Source organism: Ptychodera flava, chromosome 4 (assembly GCF_041260155.1).
Source record: "Ptychodera flava strain L36383 chromosome 4, AS_Pfla_20210202, whole genome shotgun sequence".
NCBI classification, from domain to species: domain Eukaryota; kingdom Metazoa; phylum Hemichordata; class Enteropneusta; family Ptychoderidae; genus Ptychodera; species Ptychodera flava.
Window position 1 is genome coordinate 44,747,948 of NC_091931.1, and position 17,848 is coordinate 44,765,795.

The window sequence follows — 17,848 nt, forward strand, 5'->3', positions numbered from 1 at the left end:
TATGCCACTATATATGTTAACAAATATACTCGATACGAATCAAATTAAGCATATGTAGCATTCTGTTCTCATTTTATCTTTCTTCAGTTTTGTACCAATCCTTCCATTACCTAATAGTTATTCTTCCATTGTGTTATATGAGTTCTTCATGACTGTTTTATTAATAATTTCGATTAAATGTTCCTCCTCCACAGAGTTCTGCTCACTTGATATCAAGTAGGGTTCTATGGTCAAAAAGGCTAGTCCAGAAACAGCCATACATGTACCATACCAGTAGAAGGAGTTGTCATAGTTACCAGAGATATCATACAACAAACCTGTAGAAGATAATTCTGTGGTTAAAATCAGATACAACATTGTTCTCATAGTTCTCTCTGAATCTTTGTTACATATTAATAATATTTCATTGCCGACTGTTTTTCGAAATATAAATGCATTTTATCATATACCCATGACCGTATCCGTGTCTCCTCTGACGCGTCATGACGTGGAACGTAAAACATCAGTCTGATACGGCACGTTATACGTCATCAATTGTTGTTTATTTCCGATTTTGATGTTATGATGTTCATCTTGCATTTAACGATCAAATCCATCTTTTTCACTTCAATCAAAATTTACCGATATAAAACGAAACATATTACTAGTACATATGAATTTAACGTTCCTTTATTCCAGATCTAAAGAGAGTTACAGGACAGGTTGTTGTAGAAAATTAAAAGTTGATGTTTACAATCTGTTGTATTTCGCGCTACTTCGTCGTTCCTGTTCGCGTCAGCCATGTTTCAGCAAGAGTTATTAATGTGAATTCAAATTTACAATATTGTCCGTATAATAATTATCCACCAGAACACCGGGACGGTGAACAGAATAAGTAAATTGGCTCCATTCCTTTTCTGAACTGCGGTAAATTGCGCTGAAATAATCCTGTTTAGACTGTATACACTCGACACGATGCGATCGACGACTTGATCAGCTGTTGTAAACAAACATGTATCAATGCGCTCAGACCAGCGGCAGAATATAAAAACATAGTCCCTTCGAAATACTGACAAAAACTAATAAAATTTCTTTATTTCTAATTACCTTTTACATAAATATACGGTCATGGGCATATGATAAATCGGTTATCCCACGATATCAGCGCTTGGTTGGGACTTATTGCCACTCGTGAGGGTGCGCACCGCATCACACTCGTCTTCGACTCGTGTGATGCGGCTCGCACCCTCAGTCGTGGCAATACGTCCCAACCAAGCGCTGATATCGTGGGATAACCTCATAGTATCGCCTGAGAACATTTCTGACACTCTGTACAATATGTATGTATAGATACTATATGATAAATCTTAAGGTAGGAAAAGAAATCATACCTGCAACATTTGGACCTATCAGACTTCCAGCACCATTCCAGACAAACATAATACTCATACCAGCAGTTACTTTCTCAGAGCTAAGATATTCAGCTGTTAGCAGTGACATACAGGGAAATAACAGTCCGCAGCATAAACCAAGAAAACTTGCATAGAGTGCAAAAAGGACGTATGTTTCAATTAACACACTAATAATAGTCGCTACGCCTGCTACAAACATGCTAAATCCGAAAACATGGGAACTTGTAAAAATTCGATTCTTTCTAGCTATGAGTGGCATTGTCGCAATTCTGCCTACTAAACTAAAGGCACCAAATATAGACACTAAAAGTGATATTTCCATTGATGACGCCAGATGAAGAAATTCAGCTTGCATAAATATATATGCTGGCAAACCCTGGTAACCTGCACCAACCCCTAAACAAAGTACAACTGAAAATAATAGAAAAGCTTTATGTTGAATTAACAAATTACAGTCAAACATATGTAAAATGTTAACAATGATCTCTTGACATGAAAAAGTCGTTTTCTGATACTGATCATTTTGTGCGGGACGATTAGATTCATTTATGTGGTAAGGTTTGCCAGTTTTCTCGGTCGTTGGTGATGAGCTGATGCTATGCATCGGATTTTTAAAAAGAAGAGCGCACAGGCACATCTGTAGTTGAATTCCCGAAAGAACAATAAATGCATTTCTCCATCCAAAATTGTCTGTCAGAGCTTGAAACAAGGGATTAAGCAAAAGAAGTCCGAAAGCACTTCCAGACAAGACGATAGCGTTGGCAATGACGTACCATTTATCGAAGTATAGTGCAACTATGCCTATTGATGGGCTTGTGATAAGGGCGTGTCCAAAACCTGTAAATTGAATGAAGTTGAGATATAATGGTTTTATGGGCCTTATTGAACACGTCAGACAAAATACAAAGAAAGACATCACACTAATCATAGACAAAAAACTTCCAAAGACAAAAAACTTCCAAAGGTTCTATTCCCTGTTGTAAACACGTCCAGTCGGCGCAAATAGCTCTAACTCTGAAAACGTCTTTACTTCGAATTTTAGACTTTAGACAATAACCAAAAAGTGATTTATTCATACCGACGTGTTCTTGTGTAAATCGTTCATTTCATTTACGTTATAGACATACATTTCCTATGTTTCATTTCTCTTTATTTTTATCGCATAGGAAGCTGTTTACTATGTGAACATATTTTTACCAAGTAGGATTCAAAACGTACGACTAGTTACCTACCAATCAGTGTACTGAAGCTGAAATAAAGCAACATCACGTTCCTAGCGAGTGAACCCAAGAGTGAGCCAAGGGCGCACAAAACCGCTCCAGTGAAAACAGTCAATCGATATCCGCACTTTGAAGAAGCCACATTTGATATCGGACCTGTAATTGGGAATGATGTTGGAATAGTCTAGTTTTCATGGTACGTCTAAAAGCAGTATCATGTTGCTTACAATTGGTACATTATGAGTTAGGGTGTTTCCCCCTCAGCTCAGCAATGGTCGTATACTGGTTTGTGTGCTCATTTTTTCAGATGATGTCACAAATTTGAACTGCCTTGTGGTCTTAGTGACATATATATAACAAACAACTGAAACCTACCAGGAGTCTGAGCTGCATGTACAAGAAAAATATTCAGTTGGCGGGTTTTCTGATACATTAATTTTGCACTAAAATCAGTAATGTTTCCTTCGGCGCGATTATCTCACAGGATATTAACAATCCTGAAAGGAGGCAAAATCAAAATACTTTGATGACCTTCGCTATCCTGATATATCCCGCTACAACACAGTGTTCAGGAATGGTAGCACGTGAATTGTAAGACTTACTTAGCATCATCTGCGTAGTTAACAGCAAGGACAGAAGCCACGATGTTTGTATAGCACTTAGGTTGAAATCTTTCTGAATAGCAACGAGAAACGGACCAGAAGCTTGGCAGAACCCAAATACAAAAATATTGCAATAGCACGATGCCATGGCAACAAACCAACAATACACACCACCATCTCGAGCTGCAATGGCGTTTTCCGACATATGGGACCAAACCGTTCAGAAACAGGTAAAACGAAATGTAACTCTGTATACGACTTGACATTGCACGAGGTCTATTTGCGCTGCATGGTAATAGGTCTGTACCAGAATTTAAATATGAATATGGATCCATGACTTGGTAAGATCGAGAACCATTGAAGCCGTGCAAGTCAAATTTGGAAATGATATCACTAAGTATTGAAATAGATTATTAACACTGGTACGCCTGTGTTCCTGAAACAGTGAAGAAATATGTTGCCGTTATATAAATGTTGATTGCAGCAGTTTATATACTAAGGGTAAACATGATTAACATAAGTGTGTTTGGCACTTTGAACGAGTGAAATTGATAAAACCCTGAAAATATGATTTGAGATGTCTGAAACATTAAAATACATTAGCTATGATGGTGTAATGCAAATGAAGATGTAATCATTTTACTTACAATATGAGATATACCGAAGGATTGGTAGTACAATAACACCAATTTTATCGTAATATAGCACAAATGTATAGTATGAGATTATGGAGACATGGAGACTAATTCAGCAGATTCTGCTGGGCAAGAAAGTATGCAACAAATAACCACAAAATATTGGTTGTAAAAGATGGTGGAAACAGATGTAAGCATGATAGAACATGGAAGTGTACAAGACTCAGTAAGCTGTTCAACTGAAAATGCTAGTGACAAAACTCGTACTAGATTAAAACGTAGGCAGACTTCTATAGTTATTTGCAATATGTGCAGTGGATTTGAAAGTTATTATTTATTTGGCATATTGTCATTATTTGGAGCAATTTACGGAGTCTACAACCGGGATTATTTATTACCTCATTTGCTGTTTTGAAATAACGAGAACATTAAGTTTTAGATATGCAATTGGCTTCTATTTTCCGAGACGCCACTAATTAACCCAAATCAAGAAGCCTGTTTACGACCTCTGTAAGTATGTGGAACGTCTTTTTTCACATAGAACAGACCAGATAATCATAGAATCATAAAATATCCACTTTATTATAAGAATCAGGAGTAAACAAAAGATGGAAGTATAGATGTTCTTGTACATTTCTCCAGCTTCGATAAAGCAATATGTTCTGTAAAGAAACCGTAATCGGAAACTTACTTAGCAGCAACTGCATGGTTAGTTGTCCGTACAGAAGTCATGGTGTCCGTATACCACTTAGGGTAAATATTTCTGAATGGCAACAAGTAATGGTCAATCCGATTGATGTACACCAATGCAAATGCAAACATCCTACAGATATTGGATGCCACCGCAACCAACCAACCGACCAACCAACCAACAGTAAAGGCCATAGTCTAGCTTGGAAGGAACAGTCATATCCAATGGCCTTCTTGTGTCTAGGTCAACTGCATCCTACTGAAGGATAACTTACGACAATCAGGATATGTACATTGATTACTATTTCACTAGTCGGAAGACGAATTCACAGTTAATACAAAGAGTAATTATGATTAAGGGGGCGCTGCACCCAACACGGCATATTTTGCTCAAAAATCACTTTTTTACAAATATTTATTCCATTTTAATTGATTTGTTAACTCAAGATTGAAATATTGGTTGGGTTCACCTTGCAGCTTGTCAAGCAGTCGAAAGTTGCGTGATAAAGAAGTGTTACTTTATGCAAATGAATGCTAATCACCCGATTTCCTTGCTTCTTTTTCCTCCCAATTTCGAAATTTCCAAAGAATTTAACTCCACTCTGGCTGGGTCACATTTTCTGAAATTTGCACATCATGTTATTTATTAATGCTATATAGCAAAACGACTATTTTGTTTGGCAATAAAGTTCTTACATTTTGAATAAGAGGCATTTTAATTTTGCTTATCATGATTTTAATCAATTTTTTTGAGTGTCAGTTTCAAACCCTTGCCATTTTAGAATGAGGAGAGATAATGCCAAAATAGTCGTTTTTTCTACATATACTCTTCTCTTAAGGGAAAACTTACATTTCAGAAAATAGCGTTGTTTTTGACTTGAATTAATTTTTATCATTAATACCAAAATTGAGGATTTTACCCCCAAAATATACACCCACTTCATCCTTTGAGTAAAGTACTGCTACCACACTAAACTTTAGAGTCTCTGCTTTTTGACAATATATAGTATAAGGGGTTTTCTTGTCATCTTTGATGAGAAATATTGCTTTGAAAAAATTGTGTCGGCAACATGCAGCTCCACCTTAAAGCACATTTTTCTGTAGCGTATACTGTTCCATTTACCATTTATAATGTATCTGCATAATCGAATAGATGAATTTAGCAACAAAATCATCATGGACAAAAACATTTTGTTCAATTAGTCCTTTCTGTTATCGTCAACAGGGCAGGGATATTGAGAGGAAGAATAGTACATCAAAAGTTAAGCGTTAAAGACATTGTAAAAAATTATTCTCTAGAAAAGGAGAAGCATTTCTTTTGATAAAGCTGCATTGTGAAGACAAAATACTCCTAATGTTATGTAAGTCATTCCCCCTCCCCCATGAACTGAGTTTAATTTGTCTAGAAAATTCTGAAAGTCATGTGTTTAAGGTCATTATCTTCCATGATCTTGAGTTTAATTATATCAGTGTAGAACTTTCTAGAAGGTCATGTTTACTACAAGTGAAGATATTTAAGACAGTAATATTTTATTTTTTTATTTATAAATTTATTTTGAGAGCCAGCTCATACACCAAAAATGTAAAGAAAAAAGATGGGACACAAACTATAAAAATACTAATTCATGATGGAAATTAATTATCAGACAGAGAAAACTTTTAAAAGCAATCAGAAAACAGTCTTTTCCAGAATAGGCTACCACGCATAATATATGTATTGATAACAGCACTAATAAGAGAATTTTCACTATTCATCAACCTCATATAAAATTTCGAGCGTAAAGTGCACTGTTTACTTTCAAAAGTCAAAATGTTGCTCTGGACAAAAGTGTTCGAGATACTTAATCTTCTGTCGATACCAAACAAGATCCTAAACCGTTGTTATAAGCAACGCGAACATTATTGATACACTGATTTGTGAACTTACTCCAAAGAACTTACTCCATGTATGATAGAGGATGTAGTATACGGCTTAGAATAATGTTAAGCCTATGTTGATGATGTTGTCCTGTATAGGGACACATTGGAAGAACACATCAAACTCATGCCAAGGGTCTTTGAGAGACCGAGCAAAGCCATGTTGACTGTCAACCTCGCCAAGTCTGAGTTTGGTTAGGTAAGGGTGACTTACCTTAAACATACTGCAGGACAGGATGAGGTAAAACCTGTCGATGCCAAAATCAGTGACCTTTCGAGTTGTCCTATACCAAATTGCAAGAGACAACTGATGCGCCTTCTCTGTATGGCTGGTTACTACAGGAAATTTTGTAAAAATTACTCAACCATTGCTGAGCCTTTGACTAACTTACTTAAAAAGAAAGTAAAATGTGTTCGGTCAGAACAATACTAACAGGCATTTGATACATTTAAAACCAAACTTCAAAGTTCTCCTGTCTTGTCTGCACCAGATTTCAGTTTGCCATTCAAATTAGTTGTAGATGCTAGTGATGTGGCTGCTGGTGCTGTTATATTGCAAGAGGATATTCATTGGATAGATCTTCCTGTCTGCTACTTTTCACGCACATTTAACAAATCCCAGAAAACTATTCTACAATGAAAAAGGATGTATTTCTTTGATATCAGCTTTGCATCATTTTGAAGTTTATATAACTTCTTCAAATCTACCGATAGTGGTTTATATTGATCAAGGCCCTCTTGCTTTTCTGCAGAAATTAAAAGGCCAAACTCAGATTTTGTGAAGATGGAATTTAATGTTACAGGAATTAAACCTTAACACCAAGCATAACAAGGGCAGAGTTTTATTGCAGACGGTCTCTCTCGTATTTAAAGTTTGTTACTTTTCACTTTAATATCATATGTATAAAAAGAAAGACTTTTTTCTTTGAAAAGTCTTTTTTGTAGGTCATTCTCCGCAGCCATGACCTGAGTTCAATTTGTTTACAACATTCTGAAGGTCATGTGCTTAAGGTCATTTTCCTCCGTGACCTTGAGTTTAATCAGTCCAGTGTAGAACTTTCTAGAAATTCATGTTTACAAGAAGTGGAAATATTTTTAGAACTGCAATAAAAAGAATATATAAATATATAAAGTATAAATTCTAGAATTCTTCAGTGTTTTCTGGATAAAGCTCCTTCCAGTATACATACGGGCTGGAACAGATTTTCAGGTAGACTATTAGGGATCACATCAGTGTAAACGTCAATACTTTTGGCACTTTTAATGGCCTTCGCATTCACGCTGGACTTGCTCTGTGAACATCTGCAAAGTTTGGACCAACCTCAAGCCTGCAAGGCAAAGGACTTCCTCACTCATCAGTGTATCTACACTCAACTCTATGGAGACTAATTTAGGAGCTTTATGCCCCTTCCAGCGAAGTAATATTGCTCTGCATTGTAAATTTTATTTAATTTACACCTCTAATTTAGTTATTGGTTTTTACTGTATTTGTTTTTAAGAACATCGCTGACTTCACGTTCTTTTTTCTGTCATAACACTATGGCGATGAAAAAGAAACATGGTTTCTTGACTCTGCTTATCTTTCGAATGGCAGCTGTCAACTTTGTTAGGGAGGGGGGATTTTAGGCCAGCTTTACAAAATTCGTACTCAAGAAAATCGGGGTCATAATTCTTTAGGAATATGAGTGTTCTAGCTATGTTAAGACAACATTGTACAAAATTCTACTGGATAGAAAATTGGGGTGTATTGCCAAGTAGATATTGTTGACAGTAACGTGCAGATTACAGTTTGCTAGGGGTGACATCGATAACCTACACTCAAGGTTAACCGTAAATGGAGGACAATGGCAGTAATTTCAAATGGATAAAATTATGTTGACGTTAATACACATAGGACGTTCCCTTAATGGTTATCGGTGGTGGTTTAGATATCAAAGAACTAGTAAAAACTCTCCATTCATTTGTGTCAAGTAAAGCGTTTAAATGACAAATTTCCATGTTACTTGGGAAAATTCCGTTTACTTACTACAGATAGTCACTTAACGAAGACATCAAAGTCAAAACCTCTCGGCTCAGTCTGGCGAATGAATTCCGAACATTTCTCGCATTTATCCATTTATTAGTTACTGATTCATTGTCATCTTTACATAAGTTTATTGTGAAAAAAACTCGAGACTTCTTCAAAATATGAACGTAAGAGGACCTCCAGTTCTTTTCCACTGCCAATGATTTATTTCTAGATAGACAATTGTACACTTGTCGTCACACAAGATACAGCTTCTCCAAGGTATTGATGAGTCTTGGCGTACACCGAGAAAGGGAACTGTCGTTCATTTTCGTCAGTCTGAAAGTAAACCTGGTCCACTGAACTGTCGGTTTCTGCGCAGATAGGCGACATTCATTATTTACAGTCTGTTAGACACATAGTCGACTTCCGAGGATCACTTTTTTGTTTAGGAATATTCTCAATACAGGAGCGAAAGTTGATCGTATTGTTTAACACCAGCGATGAGACATGTTTGAACCATGTACGTTTATACCGTCCTTGCTCAAAGTTGTGTTCTGTGGTATTCATATGCATGATCAGCATAGAAAGAATTTTTTATGTCTCATCTCGATTGGTGTGAATGTATCTCAACTTCTCAAATGTTGTAGAGCCTGTGATTCCTACGCTGATCTTCAAATGAGACACACAGCTCATAGGTATCAAAACTAGTGAGACAGGGATACACACCAAAAATACTAGTGAGGACTTTCAAAAAGTTCTCTGGTGGATATAACGATATTGTGGTCAAATACGACACCTAGGTCACCCCAATGATCAGCGACAGCATTCCCGGCTTTGACTTATTACAGTGATTCATATACTGTATCACTTTATCATCATCATCATCATCATCATTTTATTGTCATATTTAAGCTTAAAGTAACATAATAAAATTCAAATTCCACGGAATACATTGACAATAAGGAACTAGGAATATACCCATACTCTAGTCGAGCCTAGCCCAATTAACTCATATATACATTACATTCGTACCATGTTGCGCTTAAATGACACGTTGAAGATTGCTAGTTTGGTGTAATTGTTTGACATTTAGCTAGTAATATACTTTGAAACAATTGCTAAATAGATAAAAATAGATAAAACTTTGAAATCATGGCCCGCTACCTCCGCTACCCTTCGCTACCCAAATCTCATTTGCATAAATGAATCGTGCCCTATATTCTGCAATAATTGCCCCGTTGAGGCCGAATAAACTGACCAGTTCCCAAAATAAATTGAGAATGGGCACTCATGATAAAGTGATGGATTGGAAATTTTGGAATCGTGGCCACGTCACTTTATCGAGTTTGCTTGAAGACCTGAATGGGTAAAGAATGGAGTTTAAAAATTCAAGTGAACACACCACACTGGTCTGACCACTAGTCCTTGATGTTCAGGTGAAGCCCTCTGAACCTTGTTCTTTACTACTCAAAGTCTATGAGTAAACACTTCAGGAAACTTTTGAAGGGGACGTCATTCATAACCAAGAACCAATATTAATCTAATAATATGTCTAATACGATTACTGGCAGATATCACAGGTCCACCAACAATATTTTCATGATAGAATTAACGTAAATACGTCATAACAGCAGTTATATCGAGGGGGTTTAAGTTCAACAGATGGATTATTTTTTCAAAAAATCGAAAGCCATTTGAATATTTTTTTGGAATAAAAACTATAGAACAGTTTGTCTGTAGATTTTGGGAATGGTAAGACTGAAATTTCGGACAAAGTTCTATTTATGGAATGCCTTGGAGAGATTCCATTTGTTTGTACATAGCTTGCACGACAATAAATTAGTCATAGGATAATTTACTTTCTGTTATCTTCACTTTTGAAAGAAAATTTTGGTCATCATCGTTACAGATCACGTTGTATAGGAGTTTTATCTTTGGATACACCTATTAACTTTGACACATGTCAAAGAAATAAATAATTTGCTTTGCTTCCGGTTTTTGGATATAATGAATTTGTTAAACCAACATAACAACAATATTCTATTCTCCCAAATAAGTTCCAATGGTCTTATACATATTTGGCCTCATAAATACCAAATATAATATTGGTACATACATATATATATATATATATATATATATATATATATATATATATATATATATATATATATATAATACTATTTATACAAACTGTTGTATACGCAATTATACATGCTTTCAAATTTACTCGCTAAAAATATTCCATATGATCTCAGCATATGAAGCATTTATTTAATGTAAGAAGGAAATTTGCTATTTTCTTTTTTTATTTAATTTGCCTTCATTTTTGTACAAATCCTATCATTACCTAAAACTTATTCTTTCATTGTCTCATATGAGCTCCTCGCGACTGTTTTAGTAATTTCGACTAAGTGCTCCTCCTCCACTGAGTTCCGGTCACTTTGTATCAACAAGGGTTCTATGATGAGAAAGGCTAGTCCACAAACAGCCATCGTCGTACCATACCAGTATAAAGAATTGTTATAGTTACCAGAGATGTCATACAAAAAACCTGTAGAAGAGAAGTCTCGCGTTAAAATCAGATAAAATCCAGTTATCATCGCTCTCTCTCTCTCTCTGAATCTTTCTTTCATATTTATAGTATTTCATAGCAGATTGTGTTCAAAATATAGGAAAATTTCATTGTCTAGAAAAACTAAACGCTATGTAGGATAAAAAAATCATACCTGCAACATTTGGACCTATCAGACTTCCAGCACCATTCCAAAGGAACGCAATACTCATACCAGCAGTTACTTTCTCAGCGCTTAGATATTCAGCTGTTAGCAATGATATACAGGGAAATAACAGTCCACAAAATAAACCAACAAAACTTGCATAGAACGCAAAAAGGACGTATGTGTCAATCAACACACTGATAATAGTCGCCACACCTGCTACAAACAAACTACATCCGAAAACATGGGAACTTGTAAAAATTCTATTCTTGCTAGCTTTGAGTGGCATTGTCGCAATCCTGCCTACTAAATTAAAGACACCAAATATAGACACTAAAAGTGATATTTTCAGTGATGACGCCAGATGAAGAAATTCAGCTTGCATAAATATATATGCTGGCAAACCCTGATAACCTGCACCAACCCCTAAACCAAATACAACTGAAAATAATAGAAAGGCTTTATGTTTAACTAACAAATTACAGTCAAACATATGTAAAATGTTAACAAAGATCTCTTTACATGATAAAGTGGTTTTCTGATACTGATCATTTTGTACAGGAATATTGGGATCATTTATAACGTAAGGTTCGCCAGTTTTCTCGGTCGTTGGTGATGAGTTAAAGCTATGCATCGGATTTTTAAACAGAAGAGCGCACAAGCACATCTGTAGTTGAATTCCTGAAAGAACGATAAATGCATTCTGCCATCCAAAATTATCTATCAGAGCTTGAAACAAGGGATTAAGCACGAGAATTCCGTAAGCACTTCCACTCATGGCGATAGCGTTAGCAATGGCGAACCATTTATCGAAGTATAGTGCAACTATGCCTAGTGATGGGCTTGCGATAAGGGCGTGTCCCAAACCTGTAATGTAAAAGGTGAGATAAAATTTATCGGTTTCTCAATTGTCATTTTTAAACAATATTTTTTAAATAATCACATTCTATTAAAATGCCATCAATAATCGTTTTGTAGATTAGCCCCCCCTTACTTCTAAACGCCTTTGTTAAAAGTAGTCGTTGAATCTTTTGCAAATAGTTCTTGGTGTTTACGATTATTAAAACAAAGTTAGCCACTGTCCTTCCATGTTATATCAAAATAAAAAAATAATATGCCAGCTACATTTCAGGTCATCTTGCTATTGTTCTCCGAGACTACTTATTCTTGCATGTTGCAAATCTCTGATGTCATTTCAGTGACATAGAGCGAAAACGTCAAGCCGACCACGCTGTCTATCACACTTACCTGCCGATTTAGTTTAATGAGCTTTATTTAACAAGTGCAAGGCAAAATATAAAAGAAAGACATCAAAGGCCAAACTTTCCGAAGGTTTCATTCCCGATTACTAAACTTTCATGGATGCAAAGTTCTAACTCTCAGAACGCCTTAACATCCAAGTATGAGGATTTGACTAGTGACCAAAAAGTGAATTATTCATACCCACAAGTTCTTGTATAAATCGCTCTTTTGGTAACTTTTATGGTCATACCGTTTGTAAACTTTAGTTCTCTTAATTTCTTTTTATCGTAGAGAGATCATTTTTACATGAGTAATTCACATTTGCCACCATACCAACTTATTTTCGTCAAGTAGGATTAAAAACGTGGTAGACTAATTACTTACCAATAAGTGTACTGAAGCTGAAATAAAGGAATGTGACGTTCCTAGCGAATGAACTGAGAAGTGAGCCAAGGGCGCACAAAACTGCTCCAGTGAAAACGGTCACTCGATATCCGCATTTTGAAGTCGTCACATTTGATATCGGACCTGTAGTTGTGAAAGACATTCGTATAGTCTAGTTTTCATGGTACGTCTAAAGCAGTATCATGTTGCTTACAAATTGGCATATTACGTGTTAGGTTGTTTCCCTTTCTGCTCAGTTAATAGACATATTCTGGTTTGTGTGGTCATTGTCTCAGATCATGTTACAATTTTCAATTGCCCTGTGCTCTAGTGGCAAGCTATGTTTTGCCAACAACAGTAACTTCATTTTAGAATGAGAAGAATTCAATGAAATTCTGCTTATGCATATTGAAAGCACACATCTATTAGGAGTCTGAGCTGCGAGCAAGAAAATTATTTAGTTGGCGTGTTTACTGATACATTAATTTCGCACTACAAAGTCGTTAGTGTTTCCTTCGGCGCGATAATCTCACGGGATATTAACAATTCTGAAAGAGGGCAATCTCAAAATACTTTTATGACCTTTGCTATCCTGATAAATCGCTACAACACAGTTTATAGGAACAGTAGCACATGTAATGTAAGACTTACCCAACATCATCTGCATAGTTAACAGCAAGGACAGAAGCCATGATGTTTTTGTAGCACTTAAGTTTAAATCTTTCTGAATAGCAACAAGAAACGGACCGGAAGCTTGGAAAAATCCAAATACAAAAACATTGCAATAGCACGATGCCATGACAACAAACCAACAGTACGCACCACCATCTCGAGCTTCAATGATGTTTTCCGACATATGGGACAGACACGGTAACGTTGAGGCAGGTATAATGTAATATATCTTTGCATGCAATGGGGCCTTGCATGCTAATACGTATGTATCAGAATTTAAATCGAGAACCGTTGAAGCCATGCAGGTCAAATTTAGACATGATATCACAATATTGAACTAATTTTACAACACTGGTATAGGCCTGTTTTTTTCTGCAACAGTGCAGTAATATGTTACCGCTATATAAAGGTCAGCAAAGAAATTGAAGGGTAAATTTCTGGTCAGCAAGCCCGTCATTTCAAAACGTCCTGCGTCATTCCTCTTTATGTTTGTTTGACTTCAAAAGGTCACAAAATCACTAGCGGTTACCTTTACCCATCTCCAAAATTACCAATTTTCCTACAATCTATTGCACTCCAGCATATGTGTTTGCCTTCGCAAGGAATTTTGGTTGTTTATCGTTCAAAACTTGTTACCCAAATAGTACGCGCCCTTCATGAAATGTCCTATCGGGCTTCAAGTACATTTGTATCTTATCCCTGGAATATGATTGCTTACTTGAAACGTTAAATGACAATAGATGTGTACACAGAAGAAGAGGTAAAATGATATTAATCTTTACGGCCCTGATACAGGTTTTGCGGACCGAGGTTGTACGGCGGAAGGGCCCGTGCGTGCGAGGGCCCGTACGCCGTACGACCGAGGTCCGCAAAACCCGTATTAGGGCCGTAAGGGTTTTATCACATACCTTATTATTACAGAATATTCAGGAAAATTTTATATTTTTTCAATCTCTTATGGCTAAATTGAGCGGTTTTTTTTCATTTTTATGGCGAAATTAGACGTGACATCGTCATTCCATCGGCGAAAGCCCAAGCCAAATCACTGTGCGCATTGATATAAGTATGATGTATTCTATTTACATGTAAACAAACGTAACTCATTCTCAATCAGCACCTTTGTTAAAGTTACACAAATCCGAACGTTTAATAAACTTTTCAAATGTGAAGATTAAGTGCTGACAAATTAAAATTTTCTAATGATTGAAACGACTGAATGAGTACAGCAACGTACAATCGAAATAGACTTGAAGTTTAAACACAAGAACGCAACGGCACGGACTTACTCAACGTGCAACGTCAGCAAAAACATCAAAAATCAAAAAACAAATGCAACAGTCAACAGACTGAATCACTGACTATCACTGTCAGATACGATGACGAATGGACGGCTTCTGTTGACTTTCGGTGCGAGCGTGATGTTAAATGTACAGTTATTCATTATCGTATGTGCTTTGGCGAGCGTATTTTCTGTCTTCGGTTGCAGCGGGGAGAGTGGTCTTTTTGCGATCGGTGAATTTGTGATGGGTTTCGCCGGGCACTCCGTCTTCACGCCTGTCACCGTGGCAGGCTCAGAACTGTACCTCTGCTGATTGGCGAAATCTGTCAGAATGCCTGAAATACGGCGGTGGTCATCGATGGAGACGGTGTCATAATGCTGGAGACTCGGCACATTTTTATGGCCAGTGATCTTGATGATCTGCTGAGGCGGAACGCCGGCTTTGCTTAGGGTTTGCACTATTGCTTTGCGAACGGAATGGTTTGTTTTGCGTCCAGCAAATGACATAGATTTTGCAGACCGTTGGCGTTGCATGAAAGATCCAAGCTTGTTTTTACCCATCGGTCGCGGATAAAACCATAGCAAGGAGTTGATCTTATGAGAGGGATCGGTTGAAGATAAAACGGACTATCATCGTTGCACGCGTCAATGGGTCTCCGACTGACAAACTCGCGGTAGATCGAAATCGGGTCACGGTCATTTCCGGGTGCTTCAAACTCGCGAGGGGGACGGAGCGACAATCCATATACTTTCCGTCTCTAGTCTTCGTGTCACGCTCGCGAAATTCTAGGAACAAGTGTCCGGAGTTGTCTCTCTGTAGTTTTATATCGCCGAAGGTCAGTTTTTTATGTTCGTCGCGACCGCGGAGTCATAAGTTCTTCGTACCACAGCGTGAAGATAATAGTTTCACCGTTCTTCTAGACTTCTTTCCAAGAACGCCAGACTTCCACATAGCGTTTTCTTCCTCGGGAGAAATTGCCTCAGATGCTTGACGCTTTCCGCCCATCCCACGCTTCTTGAGTTGCATCCACTTTGCCTTCAGTGCTTCGTTAGCCAGGTCGAATTGCTTATCATTTAGAGAAACGCCGTATCGCTTTTCCGAAAAATACCTCTCAATGCTGTGTTTCACTGCCGAGATCGAATCAGGCTCGTAGTCTCTCCCATCGTCTTTCTTCATATTGATGAAAAACGACGCTAGGTATTCATTCAGGGCAGTTGCTGGGATGTCAGACAGCTCACGATGGTCATCATACCAAGTCTCGATAAATCGTCGTACTTTGTTTACATCTCTCTCGGTCGTTCGTACGGTACTGACCTTTCGCTGAGATTTTACGAAATTGTTCACGGAATCCATGTCTTCGTTTCCTACGGCGGATGCGCAGGTGTTTGTCTTTTCATAGCCATCATCGATATCACCGAACAAGATACTTATGGGGTTCACATCTAGGCCCAGGGCCGGCCAGAACTAATCCGGCAGAATGTGAGAAGATAAGCTAATCTTTGTCTGCGTTCACATTGCGTTCAACGCTGTCCTAGCCTAGATCATTTGGTAGCGTCTGCAACTGTCCACACCGAGCCTGCAGCCGGATTTACTGCAGGTCTGCTGCCCATAATCTGGCTAAGTTCTTCGTAAAACATACAGGTCTTTCTTCCCCGACCGCTTGTCCTATTATTATCAGAAACTTTTTTGAATTCGGACTTCAAATGTTTCATCTTACGTTTGCATTGATCTGGGCTACGATCAAACCCATGCTCTGACAAACGCTGTGAGATGATATTGTAGGCGATTCGATCCCTTTACGTGCCGTCCATCAGATTTGTCACCATATCTTCCTTCCAAATGCCTAAAAGACACTTGATTTCTTCCGTAGCCCAGTTGACTCCTCGGACTCGCCATGTCTAAAATGATACTGAATCGTCGAATAGGTCAAAGACTACACTGCATGTCAACTACAGAGGGCATCAACTGGGACCTGAGTCGGACAAAACGCGTTCACATACACTGTTTACTGCTCGGCGGAGACCTGGGTCGGCCACAAACCACCCCTCTCGACTAGGACAGAAATTGTCCGGACAGTGGCCGGCCAGAACCGTTCACACCTGTTTTTTTTGGTCGGCCACGAACCTGGCTAGGACAAGGGCCGAGTCTTTTTTGGCTAATGTGAACGGCCCTACTGTTTAGATTTTCTGCGGGAATTTCCTGCAACCACTGCAGCTTGTGCCATGGTGTTTTGATCAGCACTGAGAACTGAAGAACGCAGACGACAATATTTTTGAATCTCGCGCTGATTTGTTTACAAGTACTAGTTGGGAAGTGTACAAATATAGCAACGCGCATAGCAACCACACTGAAAGTAGTTCAGAACTGCGCGTGAATGTCCATATTTAGACAAAGTGTGCCTGGTCGTGGTACGGCAACTTATTACACACCTGTAAGAGCGCCTTTTCCCATAGGTTTACATGGGTACGTGAATCTAGGTATATGATAAATAAACATTCCTTAGTCTTCAGGAAAATGTTTACTTCTTCCTTTCCATTTAGCTGAATTTCACTGAATTTAAGACATAGCAAAATTTTGTGTTCCTGTTTAAACAACAACTAAACTCACCATCGTCATGTCTCAAGCGTTTTCTTAATGGGATTTAGGGTCTGGTGACATCATCCCGTTCTTGTGACTGAATATCTTCCAGGGGGCAATACTATTACACTTGCAACAGAATTGCAACCTAAAAGTACGCGCGAGTGTTACTTTTTTGATATTTCTGTGCGCGGTTTTTATCGGGTCATTTTGTGACACTCAGGCCACGCCAGCGGGGGTCATGGTTGGCGAACTGTGACGTCACAACGGTGTTCATTTACATCGAATAGCAGTCTCCCTACCATCCCTTATCAGTCCGGGTTATGTCCATATAGAGAATAGTAGGGAAGACCCAATGGCGTACCGTATATGTAATGAAATTAAGGCAAGAACCAATCACGTACTGTATATGTAACAAGGGTCAAAGGTTACGTTGGTTCACTTTGTTCAGGTCGCGATATGACCTGACAGATCCATCGATCGAGTGAGACTGTTGGCTACCCTGAAGTA

The 17,848-nt window shown here is 37.9% G+C and overlaps 2 protein-coding genes and 1 long non-coding RNA gene across 3 annotated transcripts; all 3 read right to left on the minus strand.

The window, feature by feature from the left end:
- Positions 1-2,997, minus strand: LOC139131919 (uncharacterized). Its single transcript, XR_011552213.1, has 3 exons — positions 2,624-2,997; positions 1,371-2,228; positions 1-317 (listed from the first exon to the last, which is right to left on the minus strand). It is a non-coding gene; the product is annotated as an uncharacterized lncRNA (long non-coding RNA).
- A 7,669-nt stretch (positions 2,998-10,666) lies between these two features.
- Positions 10,667-14,197, minus strand: LOC139131920 (monocarboxylate transporter 13-like). The gene is made up of 4 exons (XM_070698232.1): positions 13,461-14,197; positions 12,810-12,953; positions 11,193-12,050; positions 10,667-11,017 (listed from the first exon to the last, which is right to left on the minus strand). Exons 1-4 carry the CDS (start codon positions 13,780-13,782, stop codon positions 10,821-10,823), a joined length of 1,521 nt encoding a protein of 506 aa, XP_070554333.1. The 5' UTR covers positions 13,783-14,197; the 3' UTR covers positions 10,667-10,820.
- A 1,431-nt stretch (positions 14,198-15,628) lies between these two features.
- LOC139132308 (uncharacterized protein KIAA1958-like) lies at positions 15,629-16,657 on the minus strand. Its single transcript, XM_070698697.1, has 2 exons — positions 16,562-16,657; positions 15,629-16,225 (listed from the first exon to the last, which is right to left on the minus strand). Exons 1-2 carry the CDS (start codon positions 16,655-16,657, stop codon positions 15,629-15,631), a joined length of 693 nt encoding a protein of 230 aa, XP_070554798.1.
- Between the last annotated feature and the right edge of the window lie 1,191 nt (positions 16,658-17,848).